The 22,354-nt window shown below is 46.5% G+C and overlaps 1 protein-coding gene across 1 annotated transcript in view; it reads right to left on the reverse strand.

Moving 5' to 3' along the window:
• The window catches only part of DNAH2 (dynein axonemal heavy chain 2), a 3,498,763-nt gene that overhangs the window by 2,893,490 nt on the left and 582,919 nt on the right, over positions 1–22,354 (reverse strand). The window contains exons 14-15 of the mRNA XM_069646273.1: positions 6,925–7,139; positions 2,954–3,100 (exon numbers count right to left, since the gene is read on the reverse strand). Coding sequence (XP_069502374.1) covers positions 2,954–3,100; positions 6,925–7,139 — 362 coding nt within the window. The remainder of the gene's footprint in view (positions 1–2,953; positions 3,101–6,924; positions 7,140–22,354) is intronic.

A 22,354-nucleotide genomic window follows, 5' to 3' on the forward strand; every position in this document is an offset into this window, starting at 1 on the left:
TATTACCTGGTCATACTTAACCTTTAACAAATACATCCATTTAATACAAAATACCACATCAACTTTATACATTTCATATTCAAATTACATTTTAAAAAGATAAAATGTCCTTTAAAAAGTGCTCAGCTGCCGTAATCCATTGATTTTGTTCATACGAGAACATTATAAACTGCCACACCACCTCTGCTTAGAAATCAAATTTCTGCAGCAGTTGTCCAAAATAAAAGTCTCCATCTTTCAATGCTTGATAGTAAAATAAAATGTCTTTCAAAGTTTCCAATTGATCAATACTTCTACAAAACCTCCAAGTCCTTTGATCTCTCTGTGTCTCATCTCCAATTCTGATGATTTCATGTGTCAATACCAAATTGAATCTTAATCTCATTGTAAGAGAATGCCATAAAGCGCTTGGAGACTTAATCAAGTAGGCCAGACATACTCCAATAGGTCTCACATCAAGGAGTAAATTAACATATAAATGATATGTTCTGACCTTCTCGATTGTGTAGATCCAATCAGTTTCACAGAGCTTTCTTTTCACTTTCAGTGGGGTTCGGTATAACATAACGCATGAAATGCTGTACTCAGAGCAAATTTTCTCACACTCTTTAACCCACTTAGATAAATCCCTAGATAATCCTTCTCCACTAGCACTTTCAGTTCTGACCAAATTGTCCCCTCCTCTGCATACATGATCTTATTTAATAAAGAAAGTTTTTCCATAGGATTACAGATCGAATTGAGGGTAAAACTAGATTGTATAGCATTACGGTTGCTGGAACCCCATTCGGATGTTTCAAAACCTTGTGACAGAAATAGCCTTCCTGCGCCTCGCAATCCAGCAGAACTGGGAGACAAAGATTTTCCGCCCCATATGTTATTGTAGTTAAGACCTTCACATGGGTAAGACCATCTTGAGAGGATAACGCAGGGGCAATGCGCTTGCCTTGGAAGCAAGATGACACGGTGCAACACAGGTTCGATCCCCGTGTCCGCGCTTAGAAACCTCTGGGTATTAAGCATGTTATAAATAAACAATTACAAATATGTTTATAAAAGTCCAGAGTTTTGGCGAGAGTGATAATTGACAATAGCTACGATTGATTGTAATAGCTTGTGCAGCGAAAGCGGTCATTTTTGCTCCGTAGTATCCATACAATTCTATCTGAATTTGCAGTTCAAACAGATGTAGCTCCAAATACAGAAAATTCAGGACACAGTCTAATTTTACCTTTCCCAGAAACCACTGAAATTCTCTATATTTCTGCTTCATTGCAGGTCTAAAATGGAATATCTTCAATTTAGTGCCATTTATTAGGCTAATAGTTCTAGGAACCGAAACACTAATGACTTCCTGTTCCTTCTTTCTCCAAACAGATGTTCAAGAGCTGGAGAATGTCTGAGTTTGTTCTTTTGTCCCATTCCACTTTCCCCCAGGGAAGTGGGGTGTGACAGAATTTTAAGTGTTCTCTGACACAGTATACTTTCACGGGGGTCTATGAGAGCGAGCATCAGTTCCTGATTAACACTTGAGACCGGACCCTGTCACATACATATGACACTGGGACAATGGGATGAACCTTCTTAATTGAAATTCCCGTCCCTGGTTCTCCCAGAAGAGTCCTCTCTTTCTCTGCTTTTCCTTTTTTGTACAACAGCCAGATACTTGTATGCTAGTTTCATGCTTTGTAAGTCCCCCACATGAGTAAATACATACATTGGTATATGTTTTCACTCCTACCAAACAGTAATCTGTAAAACAGTAATATGTACAGAAAAGAACTGCTGATTGTGAAAATCATAAAGCTAGTGCAGAAAATGACCAACATTTCCCAAACAACTATTTCATTCACACACTTGTTTTATAAACATATGCTGAAACAGAGATCTCAAATTAGGTTTTGTAAAACCTGGCATTCTTAACATGCCATTTTACAATTCATAAAAGCTTGTAAATATGACTTACAAGTACCAGAATTTTAATATTATGTGAGCCTTAAAGGCAAAGATTGGTTAATTATTTCACACCGTGTATGGGACAACTTGAAATCCTGTCAAATCAGTTACATTACTTTCACTAATCACAAACCAGAACAGATTAGCTCACATGCATGTAGTCTTCATTTTAAACTGGCATGCATACTGTGACATTTGGAACGCCACAAAAGTGTTTCACATACTTTGTATAAAACAAGCAAAAATCACCCTCTGTTTTGAATTTTCTGGCAGTTCCCAGTCTGAGAGGTGAACATGTTCGAAGTATGTCAATCTATAAAAGACCAAATACTAGAGAAATAGGCTGGCCAAAATACAAGCATGACATGCCCTCCCTCCAAACCTGGGTTAACATCTTCCCAAAACAATCCCAGGACTTTTGAAAACAACCAAATCCCTGTGTCTTCTAACATGCTATAACCACACCAACCAGTCCATCACCACGCACAACCAGATTATGACCACTAAAAAATCAGATATGTATATACCAACCCAGTACCATATGCCCCAAAATCAGATCCTGAATCCCCACCAAATTAAGTCTTGCCTTTATCTGCAGGAAAAGAAAAGACCCTCTGAAATGGGCTGTGACCTACCACCCATAAGACTATGCCCTCGCCAAATCAAGCAAGAACACATCCACCCAAAACAACCAGATTCTTAGGCCTTGGGATGTAAAGGAGACTGACTGAAATCTACCCATCACAACCAAAGCTGAAAACCTGCCCAGAATCTCCAAACTGGTCTTTGATCCCCAAACAAGCTTGTGACGACCACACACCTGTTAGGACCTAAAATCCTCCTTATGACACCCAATCCAGACCAGCAACCTTCAACTACACCAAGAACCCCTTCCTCCTCAAAGACATGGTTGTGACATCCTACAATGTTCTATTCATTTAATGGACTGTGCAAAGCTGCAGATGTGTAGAACAATGAGTGAAATGTGTCTTCCCACCTGTTATAGTCCCGAACAACCAGCAAGACGTTCTCACGAAGATTGTGCAATTCGTCTTTTCGATGATAGACATCTACCACATAGTGAGGAATCTCAAATAGCAACCTCTCCCAGTAGTGGATCTCGGCAAACAGCTTCAGCAGGCCCCTATATGAGGAAACACGAATGAGGGATCAAACAATCTATATAAGCATCAAAATAACTCTTTCTTCAAGTGCCTTACCAAGAATGAACATCCTTCATTTGTATAAGAAAAGACAGAGATCATTGCTTTAAAGAGCCACATAGGAATATTCTTCAGGCTGATCCTGGTACCTGCTCTCATGCCTTCCCAAATGACTGAGAAGTGCATTATCTACTGCCCTCCAATGAGGTCATTGTCAAGCAGCAAGATGCCAGAGTAAAAGTAATTGCTGAAAGTAGATATTTGTAAATCTGACGTCTAACAAAACAAACAACTCACAGAACCAGATCAAAACGCTCTTCAAGAAGGAGAAAATCCATGCCTGGGACTAACATGACTAAAACCAGTATTGTGCAATTCAAGAGGAGGAGATTGTGAGCTACGACTATGAAAGAAAGAAGCCAGACTCATCTGCAAATACAAATGAGTGAGCACAGGGCTCAAAGAACATGAATTTAATGTGTTTTTGTAGATGATGATGATTTTGCTGCATAATCACATTAATATATAATATGTATTTAAGGTGCTTTTTGAATACATGGTTCATGTGCTTTACATTTGTGCTTATTACTAGACATGATCAAACATTTGCCACATTATCTCTTTGCGACCACTGAAACAGCTGCAGGCAGTATCTAATGAGCATAAACATTGCGATATAAATACATGCATACTCAATCATGAGTAGTAGACGCATCGATATGAACAATATGCAAGCATGCAACCCAGACATGCATCACATACAAGCATTCATAGTTGTTATTTATGTGGAACCACTGTATAGGCTCCCCGCCGCACAACCTTGGCTTGACCTCCCTCTAGTACCAACTGTTTATATTCACAGGCATGATCCTGCTCCTTGCCAAACTCGAGTCCAGATTCTTTTGTGAAATACACCACACACTCATTAATTAACTTTTTACCCAATAAGTGCCACATCCAATCTTTATCCGCATGGTGATTCACATCGAGACAATCGGCTTTATTGGGAACTTTTCCCTTTTCAGGTCCACCATTCATGACAATATATGGCGGTAGGGATCGAAAGATCGCGGTCTCCGTCCATAACTCTTCATGCAAGCCTGACTCAGCCTCGCAGGTGAGTGCTTCTCTTTTCTCATCAAGCCACTCGACAGGGCTCATCCTTGGAATAATACTTATTTAGCAGCAGCCTGTTTCTCCTATATCAAGTTAAAGCACTGGTCCTATCCCACCTGGATTGGGGCAATTGCTGAACGCCTCATCAAGGGTCTAGGAATGGCTGGTGGCAGTGGTTTTACCTTAATGACTTTTAGTCTTTATTATTCGCAGGTTATTAATTCAGCCTCAGTAATGGACAGAAGGGCCACCATTTTGCTAAAATAGAGGGCCCCTTCTTTCACCATTCCTTGTGCGCTTGCTGTGTCTGTGCCATTCTAGGCAAAAACAATCTCAGCTGAGTTTTTGTCTTCAGTGGGAGTCCTTTAGATTCCCATCTCATGTTCCAGAGTGTCTGAGAAGGCAGGAAGCAAGGGAGGAGTCCAAAACTCTGCAGCTCTTTGTCTTTCACCTTTCCTGAAAGTAACAAACTCCCAGTGGCTAGATGGCTGTCCTGATTGGACAACCAGACCGCCCCTTGCTGTAAAATGCAGGGAGGGAATGCAGAGGTTGTGCTGTAGTTCCTGTTAAATACTCTGAACGTGGAAACTGCTTACAAGTCTACCACTGGACCTGCATTCAAAGAGGAAGATGAAGAAAACCTGGCTGAGAAGATTTCCAGTGACCGGAAAGCCTGCTGTGTAACCAGAGCCTGCTGCAGTCCTTCCAAGCAACGTGGGGATTTGGGAAAATGCAGACCCAAAGCCTGGTGAGATCCAGTAAACTCAAGAAGACCTGCATTTTGAGCCATTTCATATTGTGCTGCAACCTTGCAGGGCTGCAATACCCCAATACCCTTGGACCTCGTGCCAGCGTGTGGTGCATGGTCTTCCAAATTCCAAATCAAGCTGAAACTTTGCTGGCATCCTGATGGATCTCCAGAGACACGATTGGAGTCCTTGAAGCCCCCTGACCAGAGTGCGGGACCAGATTATCAACGAGAATCCGACCGTAGATATTGAGTCTTCATCTGTCTCCTGAAAAGGGTGCTAAAACCACAGAGATGCATCTAGCCATGTAGACATTCTTGCCTGGAGCCTTCCCTGTTGATCCCCGATGCAAAATCCCTTCCAGAGTCATGTCTTCCATCTTCATGACAAAGGAATCAATCAACCAGGTTTTTGGCTGTAGACCCTGAAGTCTCCTACGCGCTGCAACTCTTCTTCTATACTGAGGTACTGTGTTGGCAGGTGCATTTACTTACCTTAAGCTTTTGTGATTCCTGTGTAGCTTTGGGGTATTTCCTGTGATTGAGAGTCCTCTCATCCAGTTCACCCAGGACCACTGAAGTCACTGGACCCTAACTAACTCTAAAGTGAACTACTTACTTGTTTTGAAGAGACTTCCTCAGGAACTCTGACTTTTTCTACAACTGAACCCTATCTCACCCTGCCTACAGCTGGCACCTAAACCACTAGGGTCCCTCTCATGTCTCTGAGAGAACTCATGCAACAGACTAGGGAAGGACTCTATAAGAAAAGGATTCTGCCTGTGACAGAGTTGGTTTGGTAACTGTCCCTCTGAAATATGAGAAGTTACAAAAGTTCTTACTATCCTTTGAATATACTTTGCCATTCTGAAAAGTATATATAAGGTTATCATACTCACCTGTGAATTGGTTCCCCCAATCCCCAAATGTAATGCTGTTACCTTCACTTTACTATTTCTGTTAGGATATACATGTATAAGTTAATCAACTGGGTTTTGTGCCCCCTGACCTGCTGTTTAGCCTGTCTAGAATAAGTCTGCCTTGGGTTTTACCTACCTTGAATAGCTGTGCTGTATTTTGAATGAGTGTACTGTGGGTTTAGCTTACCTCGGGCTGCCTGGAGCAATTCTAAAATAGTGTAAATAGTTCTTGCATACTTTAGTCTGTATAACACTCATCTGAAAAGCAACTGTAATAGTTTATTACACCATTAGGCTTTACTCACCTATTAGAACTGAGGGTTATCCTGAATGTATTTATAGATTTCTACTGTTCCATGAATTGTGTTCCACTATTCGGAAAAATATCCTGGGAAAAGTATCCTGGTTACATGGTTACTAAGTAAGTAACTCCTTACCCGAATTACTGACTGTATTCAAAAAGTAAATGTAACCTGGTTTTACTCCCCAACCATAGCTGATTGCATTCTGAATGTGTTATAGATGTTACCTAACCTTGAACTGCTGACTATTATTCTTAAGAAGGTCATCATTTGGGTTGTATCTCTTAAGTATTGAGTTGGTTTACATACACACACATCTATATATATATATATATATATATATATATATATATATATATATATAATGTGATAGTACTTATTTACCCAAGATTCATCTTGGCCTATTTGTGTTTAAATAAACCATTTTACAATACATAGTGTTTCAGTGTTTCTTTGGACCATATGTATGCAACAATGTTTTTGTACCAAGCTACACCTCTCTCTCCCTCCTAAACTAAGCCTGGCTGCTCTGGCTACACTATCAAATACTCAGGTGGTACAGCCTTATACTAAGAGTGGAGTTTTTTACTGTCTCAGTTGTATGGTTTTATTAAGCCCTTAGTTCGACTTCAGAAAAACTGTCCTAACACCTCTATTACATTTACTGACAAAGACCACCTATCACAACAGCCAAACAAGCAGGATCATCTCTTACGTACTTGTCAAAGTTAATGTCCAGCATGCCTGGCTTATCTTGGTTGCGCATCAACAGTGGCGTGTCCAGTCGCTTCATTGCTTGCTTATCCAGGCCCTGTGACCATTCGGTGAAAATCTTCCTCACCCACTCATCCAAGAGCTGAGCGAGATGTTGATATTCCTCCACAGTTTCTTCCCCACTACCAATGCGGGGAAGGAAATAGGCATCTGCAAGACCCTGCATAATAAAAAGACAAGAGAACAAAGTATGCAACAAGTATATTGTAAAGCATCTTCCAAAGATGGTTTGCCATAGTGCTTGTTCAATGACATTTTGGTTTTTTAGGGTTCCATATCAAAATGACTGTGAAAAAGTTCTTCAAACAATGTTGCCTGATATTTCACAGGATTTTTTATAGTCTTCCTTATGGTGCCCCCCTTCCACCTATTTTACAACTCATAAATTCTGTGCTTCAGGAATGTGCCATTTATTTGTGACCCTCTCCACTTAGCCCAATACTATTTTGGGCCAAACTTATTTAGGTAGAACTTATTGTCAAATACGTATTTGTAACCCTTTTAACTACATGGTACCAGCAGAACATGATATTAAGTACCTACAAACTATCGATCTATTGCTTTGCTAGACCCTTTAGGAAAACTATTTGCGAGAGCCATTCAAAGAAAATTGACCAATTGAGCATCTCAGAACAATCTCTTTGACCAACGACAAACTGGATTCATAAAGAATGTTGGCACAAATATAAATCCGATAATGCTGAACACGAAGCATTTAGAATGAAAACTCGTTCTTACGCTTTCTTCGTGGATCTACAACAAGCTTTCGACTCTCTAAATCGGCATATGTAATGGGCTAAATTGAGATTTTAGAATTGCCCAAAAGACATACTAGATCCCATAATTGCACTATATTCACAAACAACTATAAAGGTGTGCCTTCCACAAAAGGGAGCTATGTAAACAGAAATCACGACAAAGAATGGTCTCAAACAGGGATACCCCCGGGATGCCACGCTGTTTTTTCTGTATATATCAGATCTACGAACAGGTGATGTAGCCACAACCAGTACCTTCCAAAACTGAACAACATAAAAATTTGTTACATGCTATTTGCAGATGACATTGTCCTTCTAGACAAAACAGAAATTGGCCTACAAAAGAGAGTAACAGCATTTGTACAATACACAGAAAGAAACAACTTAAGAATCAACAACAACAAAACGGAAGCAAGGGCCCTAACACACCGACCGAACCCAAGGAAAAAAATCACTAGCAATATTCATAAAAGAAGAAAAAATCAATCCTGTAACCACAGTGAAAATACTTAGGCGGATGGGTCAATCAGTCAGAAATTGACATAAGTGGACAGAACACCTACAAAACAAAACCCTTATCTCTAGCACTTCAAGGGCTTGCAATTCACAAGAAATATGGGACATTTTCACTTAAGCCTGTAATGACCTTCTATCGCCAAAAAGTTGTAGCCATCATGACAATGGTAAGCGAAACTGCGCTGAACATTTCTCCCCAAATTTGGTCTCAACTGGAAGCTACATTCTGGAGGAAAATCTTATCACTACCATCGACCTACCCGATCTCACGAATAACATATGAGTTGGCCTTACAATCGTTAAAAACAGTTATCTGGAAGTATTTAAACCTATATAGGAAAATACTCACCACGTAAAAGATTCCGCCAATTGACATCCTGCATGAAAAGCCAGCTGCTCCAAATGACACAACAACAATCAGATGGGGGAAAACCTGTAGACAACTAATGGAGAACGCTGAAATAACTCCTGAGTCGCTAATCAATCGGCCCGTCAAAGCAAAGCTGAAAATACAATGTAATGATTGGATTCAGACAACAACAAAAAATCTAAATACCAACTAAACATACATCCTGAGGTGGAAACAAGAGGATTGAATCAGCCTCCCTCGTACTTAACCTTTTTTCCAGATCGGTATATATCAGAGACAACTTTTTAAGGTTAAGATTAAATGTGCTTCCAACCAGAGAATATCTGATGACTACCAAGCAAATATGTGCAGAACAAGCCACGTGTAGATTTTGCAAGCAACAAGATCAGAAAGAAACTATATTTCATCTCATTATGGAATGCCAAGCAGTAAAAGAGAAACGAGAAATATTCGCCAACATGATGCCACAATACGCAAGACCAATGGACATCTACAAACGATGGACATATGTTGTCCTAGGAAATGACAAAAGAATGATATACAGAATAATTCAAACTTAGGAAGCAATTATGCAATGTGAAATCATTTCACACTAGAAGGGAGTAATGTTAACACTGACTCTTGAAGCCACTACTCCACTGACGCTGAGAACAATGAACTGTAGAATGAAATGAAAAGAAACTTAAATTGAATGAAATAATTGACAGTAACATTTTTTTAGTTCTTGTATTAATTATTTGAGTTACACAATGAAAAGTTTAACAAGCTAAATAATTTTAATAAAATAAAAATAAAAAAGATATTACGTTTACATGGTACACAGGGACAATTTTGCCCCAGTTTCTCTTTTTTATCACACAGGCAACATGTGAAAAAAGGGTCTAAAAAATAAAACAAAATGCAAAGAAAAGAAAATAGAAAGAAGAAGCGGGGTGGAAGGCAAAATGGTACAGCATCCTGTAAACCGAGCAGTCAATGTCCCTGGAAGAATGATCACATTGTGTCCACTTTACTGCCAAAAATATTTTTCAGATGTGTTTTGCCATAGAACTATTCTGCTTCAGATAACACAGAGGACTAAACCGCAAGCAGTGCAAATCAAAAACAGTATCATAGATGCACAGTCAAAAATGTCATGCCACAGTCAGAAATGGCTAGACTTACTACGCCAAAATGCCAGTTTGGGCACATAACACTTATCATGCTTGCTTTATAAAAGCATGATAAAGCAAGCATGATGAGTGTTATTACGTGGCTAGACTGGCATTTTGATAAACCAGTCTAGTCATTTCTATACTCGGTTATGTTATGCTATTACATGGTTTAAGCTGTAGAAACAAACATGTTATGTAATGTCTTGTTCTGCTGGGATCAATGTGCTCTTTTCCCAAAGCTAATGTATGGGAGGAAAGGTCTTTTAGGCCCCCTCCCCTCCATTCCAACCCGCTTGCACATTATGTTCGTCCAACGGCTACCCATGCGCCTGTGGCCAGGGATGCCCCATTGCCACGGGATGACCCATACGGATGCAAAGCCTCACCAGAATGTCGATTTCTGACTCCATTTTGTACCAAACTCTGACTCCATTTTGCATATGTTAAAGCAGGACTCCTGAGCAAAACCAGCCTGCAGGGCTGCAGCTCTCACTTCGAGATCGCACACAGCAGGCCAGTTATTTCCCTCACCCTCCTCCCATCTGTGTCCCTGCAGCAGCCCTGTTCTCACGGGAGACTAGGCGCAAATAAGTTACAAGACAGACACTGTATCATTCGTCTTCCTCCATCTATTAATGACCTGTAAATGACCGGGCAAGCGTTTGGGTCTGGGAAACACAATCCATCTCCACAAACATGTCCCACCATTTTGCAGACCCTGCATTTTAGATATATGCTGTGGATAACCCCCAACCTCACTCCTCTTTTGAAGTAACAGATGCATACCCCATGCCTGTGTGCTACCCTGTTTCATCCACAATGCTAATCCCCTCTGTGAAGGTTGTAAATTCCCTTCTGCGTTTATATGTTATGGGGCTGAAGCTATGTGATATAACAAAACGTCCCTTTATTATGGTGTCCAAAACACTTCACCATACACAAAGTTATGATCTACATGTCTGAGTCCTATGTTGTTGGTCACACATACTTTCCTACCAAAGACCTACATTAATGTATGATGTGCAAAGTAGCTTGCTCGATATGCAAAAGATATATATGCATAATCTGCATGCTCACTGGTTTTTAATACTATGCATATCCACAAATGTGTTCAGATGGTATAAGATTTTCATGTGTACAATATATCCGGCAAGGCCACGAGGCTAATGTAAATAAGAGTCATTTTTGCAGCATGATGATCATGATAAACGCAAAGGCATAACATAAAATGTAATCAGAACTCTATTATTTGATGTACATATAGTGACAATACCCTGGTTTTATTTCATCCTAATGATTCACTATGATCCCACAAATCGAACAAGACCAAACTTAACAGACCTCAAGGCCCTCTCTCCCCTGAAGAGCCGCACATTCAGCCCCCACCACTCTCCCCCTTATGCTGGGCTGGTGGCTAAAGGCCCTTGTTTCACTGATGCCATGATGCTACAAATGTAACCTCTCACCCTTCCGTTGAGACCTCACCAAGTATCCACCTTCCCCCAGGCCCCGACACACAATGTCACCATAAACTTGCTCCACACCCCCAGACTCTGTTTAAAGAAATATGGGCAACAAGCCCCTCATCCAACCGCCTTTTGATGTAACAGATGCATGCCCCATCTGCGTGCCACCCTAGCTCACACCAGACCACTAATTCCATGTGCGGCAATATATTCTCTTCACACTAACAAACAAACCATTCTCTCATGAGATCTATGGAATGTTTGGTGAATGTGTCAATATAATATTGTGAATAGATTAGGCACCTGGACCCACGTAGTCTCACCTTTATCATCCAGGTCAAACGTCTAGTGATATAACTCCTATATGTCAAAATGTATTAATAATGTTCAAGGTTTGTGTGGCCCAAGGGCAAAATGCTAAGTACGTCATATCTTCATGATTTGGACATCTCACTTGACCCTGCGCCTCACCCAGATGAGCCCAGCTGACACACCTGCTCCATAAAGTAATCAGCACCATGCCAGCCAATCCGGGAGCACCGCCCCTACAGAATGGATACTGTCCTGTCCTCTCTGTCCAATGGGCGCAATTGAATGTACCCCCTATAGCACACGTCATAGACGGCGTGATTTTGTAATATAATGTGCATATTTTGATGTTTTGGCAGAGCGCTCTCAGAGTTTGCAGAGTTCTCTGCTTGCCCTGTTTGGTTTTAGATAAACTTTACTTTTATCTTCACCTGCACTTGGTCTTGCTCTCATTCCCCTTCCCCTTCCGGGGTGTGTCCATTATTGACTTTTGTTGGGGAGTTATCACTGTATTTTGGGGGACGCTCACTTTCAAGAGGTGATCCCGACGCAATAGCGTTCTTTTTGTCCCTTCTGGCACGAGACGTCCCAGCGGCCGGCACAGCAGAGACCCAGGACGTGCCCCCTCAAAAGCGCTGCCCGCCTATGACAACTGGTATTCCTAGACGTGCACACGCAGTAGGGCGAGAGGGTATGGGTCCCACCGTACCGATCGCCAGAGCCGGCCGGGTGAAGCAATTGAGTGTGGGGCAGTGCCTGGACAGACCAGGTCCGGAGGGTCTCGGATCAAGACGGACACGCGAGTATCAAGTGCGAGCGACGCTAAAAGGAGTTAGGGGAGGGATACAAGTGTAGTACCCCAGAGCCAGATGAAGTAAAGGGAATAAGAGAAGAGTAAAAGGTTATTGTGGTTAAGGGGTTTATGGGCTTCATCAATTTTCTTTTTGTATCTGCATATGGCCATTAGGAAAAGCTAAGGAGATTACAAGGTGAAAAAGGAGTACGAGAACCTAGCTCTGCGAGGGGGTGGAAGGCGGTGCCACATAGTGCTATCAAATAAGTGGAATCAGTAGGAGTCTTACATAAAGGGAAAACTCGGAGTAGAATTTATAAACACTTTATTCTTTTTCTTTCTTTGAGTAAAAGGGAAAGTATAAGGGACTAATCACAGGGGCAAAGGGGACAGGTAGGAAGGATTTGTGTTAAATGTTACATGCAACATGTTTTCTGCTTAAGTGTTATGTAATTGTCTTGTTGTGTTTGTTGTGCATAGTGTACACGGGCAAGCCGTGACAAAACAAGTACTGCATTACTGATTTATATACCTTGTCATAGTAAGTGTGACAAACTGGAGAGTAGTAAACATTCTGGCACCGAAGTGGTATATACAGGTGTGAAATATTTTTGTAGCACAGACTCATATGGTGGGAAAGAGAAGCATTAAAGACAGAATGGGTGCAGAGACACCGTTGGCCCACATCTGTCAGAGGTTGCCAGGGTACGCAGAAAGGATCACAAAATACCATGATCAATGGATCACAGAGTTAAAAGGGGAAGGTCTACTGCAGGTATGGCCAAAAGGAGGGTCCTTCGATAAGAACGTCCTAGACATGGTAGCCACCTGCTTGTTTGTGAAATATAAGGGTAAACAGTTACATGATAGACAAGAAATATTAGACTTATGGAGGCTCTTTGAGGACGTACCTCCAAGTAAAGGAAACGAAACCAAGCAGAGAACAGAGCACATCTCCCCTGGCAGTAGGTAACAGTGGGAAGGAGGGGGAAGAGAAGGAAGGCCAAATAGAGGTTGCACGACTATATCCCCTCCTGCCAAAGCCAGTACCAGCTGAAGGGTACAGCGACCCAGTATACATATTAAAGTCCACACCCCCGTCCGCACCCCAACCCACAGCACTTCCCCTACGAGTGTCTAAAACCAGGTGGACAGGTGAGTACCCCAGCAATAGATATTTAAAAATTCACACAACATCTAGATTCACGATTAACAATGGCCCGAAGTGAACCATCCCGATTGAGAGATATATGTGAACAAGGAGGATCCGGCACCTCCAGAGTAGAACAGACAATTGTCCCAATCACTTGACAGATCTATGGAAGAAGGGTGGAAGAAGGGGGACATTTTGCTCAGAATAAATGATACGCCAACAAGAATAATAGATATGGGTAAGGAAACAAACTAGAAGGGGGGCAGAAAGAGAGGGCATGGCATCAGATAGAGAGAAGGAATATTGGTGCGACATAGAAGAACAAGAACAAGAAGATAGGAGACTGAGGAGCGCAACGGGTGGGGCACCAGCAGGTATAGAACAGACTCCCTTGTGAAGGGTGATGGAGGAAGAATGGAACGGAAGGTTGGGAAACAGAATGGGGCGAATGGCGATACTAGGAAAAAAGGGAGCGAAGGTGAGTACAGGGAAGGCATCAAGAAACAAGTTAAAGTTACCATTGATGCACAGGGGGGGAAGGAAGACCTAATTATATACCGTGGGCTGAAATGGATAAGACAAACTTACTAAAATAGTTACCCCCGCTCTCGGGCGGGGCAAGTAAGTGGATATACGCATTTAAGAAAAACACTGCCAGAGTTCCCATGGCAGTCGGGGATGTCAAAAGTTTATTAGTGTCCGCAGTAGGTGACCAAGCTAACAGGGTTTGGGCAAAGGCAGGTTTCCCTGGAATAACACTAGACTGTGATCGCCACGATGGGCATACTTTAACACTGTACGAGCAAGAGTATGGGATGCACTAAGAGACACTTTTCCAGATACACCAGATTTACAGTCTGTAATGCAGTGCACCATGAGTGAGGAGGAGGATGCACCGGCCTTCATTTTACGGGTGTAGGAGATGTGGAGAGCGGAGACTGGCACGGCGAGGGATCAGTCGTCCTCCCTGTTGTACTTTATAATCAAAAGGGGGCTCCCAAGGGAAGTTCAGAAGGCTCTTGATAAAATAGCTGGGATAGAAGCCAAAGGCTGGCCAGAAATACAGAGCATTATAGTACATCATTGCGAAAGAATTAAAGAAAGAGCAATGGAGATAGCCCAAAAGAGACTGGCAGACGAAGCTAAATTGATTCAAACAAATTTGGTGAAGGTCATAGCAGCAGTAGCCGCCCTCCCTACAGACAAAGAACGAGAGGAGGAGGAAGGGCCGACAGCAATACAAGCCAGGATGGCAGCAAACTGGGCAGGGAATGGACAGGAGCAGTGAAATGGTGAGGAACAATTGCGAAGGGCCACAATGGCAAGCACGGAGCGCCCGTGGAGGAAGAGTGTTAGGGAGAATTCTCTGTATAGGCTAATTTCCCAAACCTAGTGAGTCCCCCAGCAGCTTTGCTGGATTTTTGGGGTTTATTTTATTTTCCTGCTAAGAGTGAGACTCTTTTTCACCCACTCTTAGGCATGATTTGAGAATGTCCTTTGACTTTGTAATATGTTTTATGGGCTATGGGGTCTTTTAGCCCATGGGGCTACATGTGTTTTTGGGATGTGTGTTACACAGCACCCTCAGTGTAGTAACACAGGGGTGTCATAGTGACCCCCAAACAGACTCCATACCCTGGGACTGACTACTGTCTCCCAGGGCATGTAAAGTCACCATTGACTTTGCTAGTCTTAAATTGTGAACAGAACCAGTACAAACCATAATATTGTGGAAGTACTGGTAGGGGTAATTAGATTGCCCCTGGGCCTGTTTTTCGAGGCAGCACTGTGCAGTCCCCCCTCGTCGAGTTTCTGGCTGGTGGCAGTGGTTACCACGCAAAATATTCCACCGGAATATTTCCTATGGGATTTTCCCATTCATTTTAAACGCACCACTTTTTTGGTGCAATGTTAAAGATACCACCGGGTTATTTATTTAATATTTATTCCCCCAGTTGGGTCTTTTTGCCAGGACTCGGTTTTAAAATGGCGTTTGTGTTCGCCTCTGTAACTCCAACCCAAGTCGAGCCCTTTGTTCCACTTTTGGCGGGCTTCTGCACAGAAGCCTCCAAAATTGGTGCCACTCTGTCTGGGTCTACAGGATGTGTGGGAGGGGAGAATAGGCACCCTGGACTGATTTGCCTCGGCAACTCAAGTCGCACTCATGTGTGATTTGCCCAGTGGTGAGCCGCCCCACTCACCACTTAGCATGTTTGAGTGACAACTAGGACTGAGGAATGGGGGTTTTCTGCATAAAAGCAGGGCTTTGGGGACTGGAACTTCAGAAGTCGCCACAGGACCTAATGAATCTGAAGAGGGAGAAGCTGAGCCGACCTACAACGATGACACCACAGGTGGAGCCCTGCTGAACCGCCTCACCACCTCCCGACGACAGAGAAGATCTTCATCGTGGAGAGTCTTCTTCCTTTGAACTGGTGGGGTTAACCAGTTCGCCCTCTTTTCGCCTTCCTGGATCATCTCGTGGTCGAATCGCCCGTGCCAAGCACCCCGGCGGCCGGATAGCCACGCTTCACCACTACCGCGAATAAAAGGGTAGTACCTTTTAACCGAGAAACTCTGCGGCTGGTTTCTTCCCTGGCAGTGCAACAACCTCCAACTTTCCTCCATGTCACGACCTTCTCTTCCCCTGGACGAAGCACCAACTTGCACCTGCTGCCAGGAACAACTGCCCAGGCTGGAGCTTTCTCACCATTTCAGGTACTGTGTCCCGCCTGGTCTACGTTGCAACAGACTGTTCAAGGTGTCCCGTAAATCCTTGACTCTCTATCCTGGGGTGACCTGGGACCTGTTACCTAACTTTTCTGAACTGATCCAACTCCTTTTTGAACTATCTGCAAAGACTTTTAAAGTGTACTTCAACTGTGTGATCTTGGGCACATTCCGCCTTGCTCTCTCCAAGAGTGGGCCTGGCCTATGAACTTTCTTGCTCTACAGTAGAAACTGCCTTTCTTGACATGCTGTGGTTCTTTTAAAAGTGTTGGTATTGTGTGCTTTTCTAATCCTGCCTTTTCCCTCCCTTTTTAAATAATTATTGGAGTGCCATCTTGGTTAAGCGCTCACCTCTGTATTTGATAATAAGTGGTGTTCTTTTCCTAAGACTTCTCGAATAATTAATCAGGGAGGTGTATATATTTCTAATGACTGTGTTTGAACTTGCTTGACATATTAGTGCCAGTGTATTTTTACAAATGTGTTTTAAATAAATAATTATATACTTTTATACCAAAGCTCTGGTCAGTGTTTGCTTGTGCTACTGTATTCTTGTACCTAATGTGTATACTCTATATACTGCCTAACTCTTCTTGAGAGAAGTCTGACTGCTCAGCCACAGCTACCAGGTATATCTGGGTGGTACAGACTGCTACCAATTGGGTTTACTGCCAACACCTGTAGTCTTAAACTTTTTGCAATGGTCCCTAAAGGAACTGCACAGGTTTCTGCCTAACAAAGAGGTAGGTACAGAGGATCCAGAGGTGTTGGATACGGGTACAGAGGGCAGGGTCCCAGAGGAGGACAAGGTACGTGTTGGAACTGTGGGAGGTGGGGGCATTTCCTAGGGGAGTGTCCAAGTCGCCCCATGAATAACTATCAAAATTAACAGCAGTACGGTCACCCCCACCCAGGAAGCATGCACGGGCTGCCCATGGGTGGCGGCAGGAGAGAGGAGCAACCCGATCCTAGGTACGGAACAAGTTACTTACCTGTAACTGTTGTTCTCCAGCATGGGTCTGGCATGGATTCACATGCTCATGAATATTCCCCGTCGTCAGGCTGGGAATCCTCGGTAAAGAAAAAACCAGTATCAGTTTCGTTTCTGATCTGTCTTTCGTAGTAATAACCAATCACTGGTCTCTGTGTCATACTGACCACAGCCAATGACTGCCCTCTACCTAAGCACCGCCTCTGGCAGCCATCTTCAGATTTGGAAGCACGTGAAGTGGCAGTATGACCAAGTGAAGAGCCGCAGAGGGGTAGGCGGGAGGGTTCGCATGTGAATCCATGCCAGACCCATGCTGGAGAACAACAGTTGCAGGTAAGTAACTTGTTCCTTCTCCAGCATGGGGTCTGGCATGGATTCACATGCTCATGAATAAAGAATACATAGCAGTACACACATGCACAACCACGGGAGGTGGCAAAGGCTCAACATTAAGCATTACATCAAACTCAACATTAAGCATCTTACCTCCTCACCAGGCTCACCTCAGGCGAACAGGTTGCGCAGCACTGCTTGGCTGATCCTGGACTCCTCCCTGGAATCCCGATCGACGCAGTAGAATTTCGTGAAGGTGTGCGTCGACCTCCACGTAGCAGCCCTGCATATGTCCAGCAGGGGCACACCAGAAAGGAACGCCGTGGTAGCTGCGATCGCTCTGGTGGAATGGGCTCTCGGATGGCCAGGCAGCGGTCGGTTTATCAACCGATGACAGTACATGATACAGCCGGAGAGCCATCTGGAAATGGAAGCCTTCGAGAGAGCCTTCCCCTGATTGACAGGTCCAAAGTTCACAAAGAGTTGTGACGTCTTCCGAAAACACTTTGTGCAGTCCACGTAGAACTTCAGCGCTCTAGCCACATCCAGCGAGTGCAAAGTCCTCTCAGCCGGCGACGAAGGCGACGGGAAGAACACAGGCAACACCAAGGGTTCGTTGAGATGGAAGTCCGACGGTACCTTGGGCATGAAGGAGGGGTGCGTCCTGAGCACTACCCTCGTGTCGTGAAAAGTCAAGTAAGGGGCCTTGCAGGAAAGGGCCTGGATCTCTCCCACCCGTCGTGCGGAGGTGATGGCCACAAGAAACGCTGTTTTCCACGACAGAAACTTCAACGGGGCCGAGTGCAGAGGATCGAACGGAGGTCCCATGAGCTTGGTCAGCACCACGTTGAGCTCCCACGCCGGCGCCGGAGCCTTCACCGGCGGGAACGATCTGAACAGTCCCTTCATGAACTCTTTCACCAGACGATGAGACCACAGGGACGTCCGCCCCGTGGTTCTGGTGTATCGGGAGATCGCAGCAAGATGAATCTTGATGGACGCGTGTGCCAGTCCAGCTTTGGCCAGCGTCAGCAGGTACGGCAGTACCTGGGGAGCCGTAATCCAGACAGAGAACCTCTTCCATTTGTGTCCGTAGCATTTAAGAGTCGAGGACGCCCTGGCCTTTGCAAGAACCTCTCTGCAGTCGGCCGGTATGTCGTATCCTCCAAACTCTAGCGCTGCAGGAGCCAGGCCTGCAAGTTCAGCGATTTCGGATCGTGGTGGAGGATGGCGCCTCCTTCCCTGGAGAGTAGATCCGCGTCCACCGGCAGCTTGATTGACGGGACGCTGACAAGTCCAGAAGGTGCGGGAACCATATCTGCCTCGGCCACGCAGGTGCGACGAGGATCCTCCTGCACCGTGACCTCTTGAGCTGGTTGACGAGCCGGATTAGCAGTGGCAAAGGAGGGAACGCGTAGAGGAACAGGCCCTCCCAGGGGAACGAGAAAGCATCGCCCATGCTCCTCGCCTGGGGAAACCTGCTGGCGAATCTCCGGCACTTGGAGTTCGTCGCGAACAGGTCGATCTGGGGTGTGCCCCACCGTCGGAAGAGGCGATCCACTAGATCCTGCCGTAGTTCCCACTCGTGGCACGAGCGCAGCTCCCTGCTGAGTGAGTCGGCGATGTTGTTTTTTATCCCTGCGAGATGAAACGGCACCAGAAACATCCTTTGGGCGACGGCCCAATGCCACAGGTCCTGCGCTTCCTTGGACAGTGCTGGGGACCTGGTTCTGCCCTGTTTCCTGATGTAAAACATGGTGGTGGTGTTGTCGGTGAAGACCCTCACCACTTTGCCCTTGAGGGACGGAAGGAAGGACCGGAGGGCCCAGAACATTGCACGGAGCTCCAGGACGTTGATATGGAGGGACTTCTCCGTCGGGAGCCAGAGGCCTCTCGCGTGCAGATTTTCGGTGTGCGCTCCCCACCCTTCCAGGGAGGCATCCGTGGTCACTGTCTCCTGGTGGTCTGGGGTCCGGAAGTCCATGCCCGCCGTCAGATGCGCGCGGGTGCCCCACCACCGGACCGCTCGGCGGAAACTCTCGTCGAGTGTGATCCTCTCCTCGAAGCCGCCCGTCGTTTGGATCCAGCGCGCGTCCAGGAACTCCTGCAACTGGCGCATCCGGAGCCTGCACATGGGAATGAGGTAGATGCAAGAAGACATCATTCCGAGGAGGGACTTGATGGACCTCACCTTGGCCGCGTCGGAAGCCAACATCCGCTATACCTTGCCCAGGATGGACCTGGTCCTTTCCTCCGACGGGGAGGCCAGAAGGGACACTGTGTCGAGCTTCGCTCCCAGAAACAGTGCATTTTGCGCGGGTACCAGGTGGGACTTGGCGTAGTTCACGGAGGATCCCAGGTCCGTGAGAAGTTGGACGGTCCTTGCCGTGTGCTCCACGGTGAGCTCCCTCGTCTTGGCTCGGATGAGCCAGTCGTCCAGGTAGAGGTAGACGTGGATCCCCTCGCGGCGCAGCTGCGCCGCCACCGGTGCAAGGCATTTGGTAAATACCCTGGGTGCCGACCGTAGTCGGAAGGGGAGGGCTTTGAACTGGTAGTGACGCCCTTGGACCACAAATCTGAGGAATTTTCGGTGCCCCTTTAGGATGGGAATATGGAAGTAGGCAACCTCCAAATCCAACGACGACAGGAAGTCTCCTTCCTCCAGCTGACCCAGGACGTGCTGGAGGGTGACCATCCGGAACTTCTGTGCCTTGATGAACTTGTTCAGACGTCGCAGGTCTAGGATGGGGCGCCATCCTCCCGTCTTCTTCTTCACGAGGAAGTATCTCGAGTAAACTCCGGAGCCCCGAAGCCTCTTTGGGACGAGTTCGATGGCGCCCTTCCTGAGCAACGCCTTTACCTCCAGGAGAAGCTGAGGGATGTGAAGCTCTCTCCTGGCCACGGGGGGGACGCGCGGGCACCTTCTTTGAAACTCGAGCGCGTGGCCCCGGGCCAAGGCGTCCAGCACCCAACGGTCGGTGGAGATGGACTCCCACACGCTGACGAAGCTCGCCAGCCCGCCTCCCACCAGGGTGCTTCGGTGGGGGCCCGACCCCGCGGCCGGTTCAATCCTGTTTCGACGAGGCTTTGCCGCCTTGACCTCCTTGGCGACGACGGCGGGGTCCTCCAGACTTGCCTCGTCCTCTGTAGGCCTCTTGAGACGATGATCGGGCCGCTTGACGGTAGGTAGAGAAACCACCGCCGGAACCTTTGGAGGCGCCCTTGCCTCCGCTGCTCCGAAAGGGCGTCCGTCGTTGCTATAGAACCCCAAGGGCCCGGGCCGTCTCAGTGTCCGCTTTAATGGCCTGAAGGGAATCGTCCACTGTTTTCCCAAACAGGTTGTTCCCATCGAACGGCATGTCCAGGACTCTGGTCTGTACGTCTTGACGGAAGTCCGTAGCCTTGAGCCATCCACGCCGCCTAAGGCACACGCCGTTGCCCAACTGGCGAAACCCAGTGTCGGCGATGTCCGTCGCAATAGTGATGGCGTGGTCCGACGCCACCTCACCTTCCTGTAGGATCTCCAGGGCATCCGCCCTCTTGTCGTCCGGTAGGAAGTCCAGCAGGGGAGCCAGTTTGTACCATAGCTCCCTGCCGTAGCGGGCCACGATAGCCAAGGCGTTGGCCGCTTTAATCGTCGTCGCTGCAGACGAGATGACCCTGCGTCCCATAGCGTCCAATTTCTTTCCCTCGCCGTCCAGTGGGGAAGTCGAAGTGGAGGCCGCACACCCCCCAGCTTTCTTCCTGGCCGCCGCGGAGACGACGGAGTCCGGGGTAGGCTGCGCCCGGGGGCACAGGGGGGCCGCGTCCGTGACCCGGTACTTCTTTTCGTACTGGTCTCTTCTAGCTGGCGTCGTGGAAGGGTTCTTGAGGAGGGCGAGGCCCTCATCCCAAATGTCGTCCAGTAGAGGCACCGCGAGGACCGTCTTCCTCTTAGCCTCGCGCCGTTGATAAAGGAATCCTTCCTTTTTCTTCTCCTCAGGGCAGAGTTGGAAAAGCTCGGATGCCCTGGCGATCATGGAGTGGAACGATCCAATCTCGTCGGGCGGAGAGGCCCTGGTGGGAGGTGACGACGGGAGATCCTCGTCGTATACCTCGTCGTCCGTACCCGTCGCTGTCGTGTCAGTCCCTGTATCATCCCCTCGGGTGGACGGGGAGGAGGGCAGGACGGGTCGCGACGGCTGAAAAGGAGGTGGAGGGTGAATCCTTCTTTTCTTGGGAGGGGGAACACCCGAAGGTCCCGGTTCAGGATCCCCCGACGGGAGAGGCTCCTCCGTCGGCAACGGTAGTCTCGTCCTTATCTCTGAGCATAAGGACTATATAGCCAACAAAATGGCCGCCGAGTTGTCTTGCGGCGCTGGCAGAGGGGAATCCGACGGGCGATCAGGGGCCCCGTCGGCACCCTCGACGCTGTCGTCGTCACCTGCGTCGGGCTCCATCCCGACGGGCCGGTCTTCATCCACGCCAAGGCCGTGGCTTAAGACCTCGATCAGCTCTTCCTCTGAAGCCGAATCTATGACGACGCCCTGCCCCCCCTTTTTCTTCCCCGCCGGGGATTTCACGGGGGTCCTATCGATGGGCACAAAAGAGGACTCCCTCCGAGGTGGCAGGGAGACTCTGAGCCCCGAGGTCGCCACCACTGGTGTAGCCTCCGCAGGCTGAGTCAGGGCCGCCGCAACAGTATTGATAGAGGGCTTGGCCGGATGGATTAAGGCCTTCACCACCTTAGGTGCACTCACCGCCTTATCCTTGAGGTGGGGGGACACTGCCTCGCTCCCCCTCCGATGGGGCCTTCGAGCTCG

The sequence above is a fragment of the Ambystoma mexicanum genome, chromosome 1p (assembly GCF_040938575.1).
Source record: "Ambystoma mexicanum isolate Mex_15411 chromosome 1p, UKY_AmexF1_1, whole genome shotgun sequence".
NCBI classification, from domain to species: Eukaryota; Metazoa; Chordata; class Amphibia; order Caudata; family Ambystomatidae; genus Ambystoma; species Ambystoma mexicanum.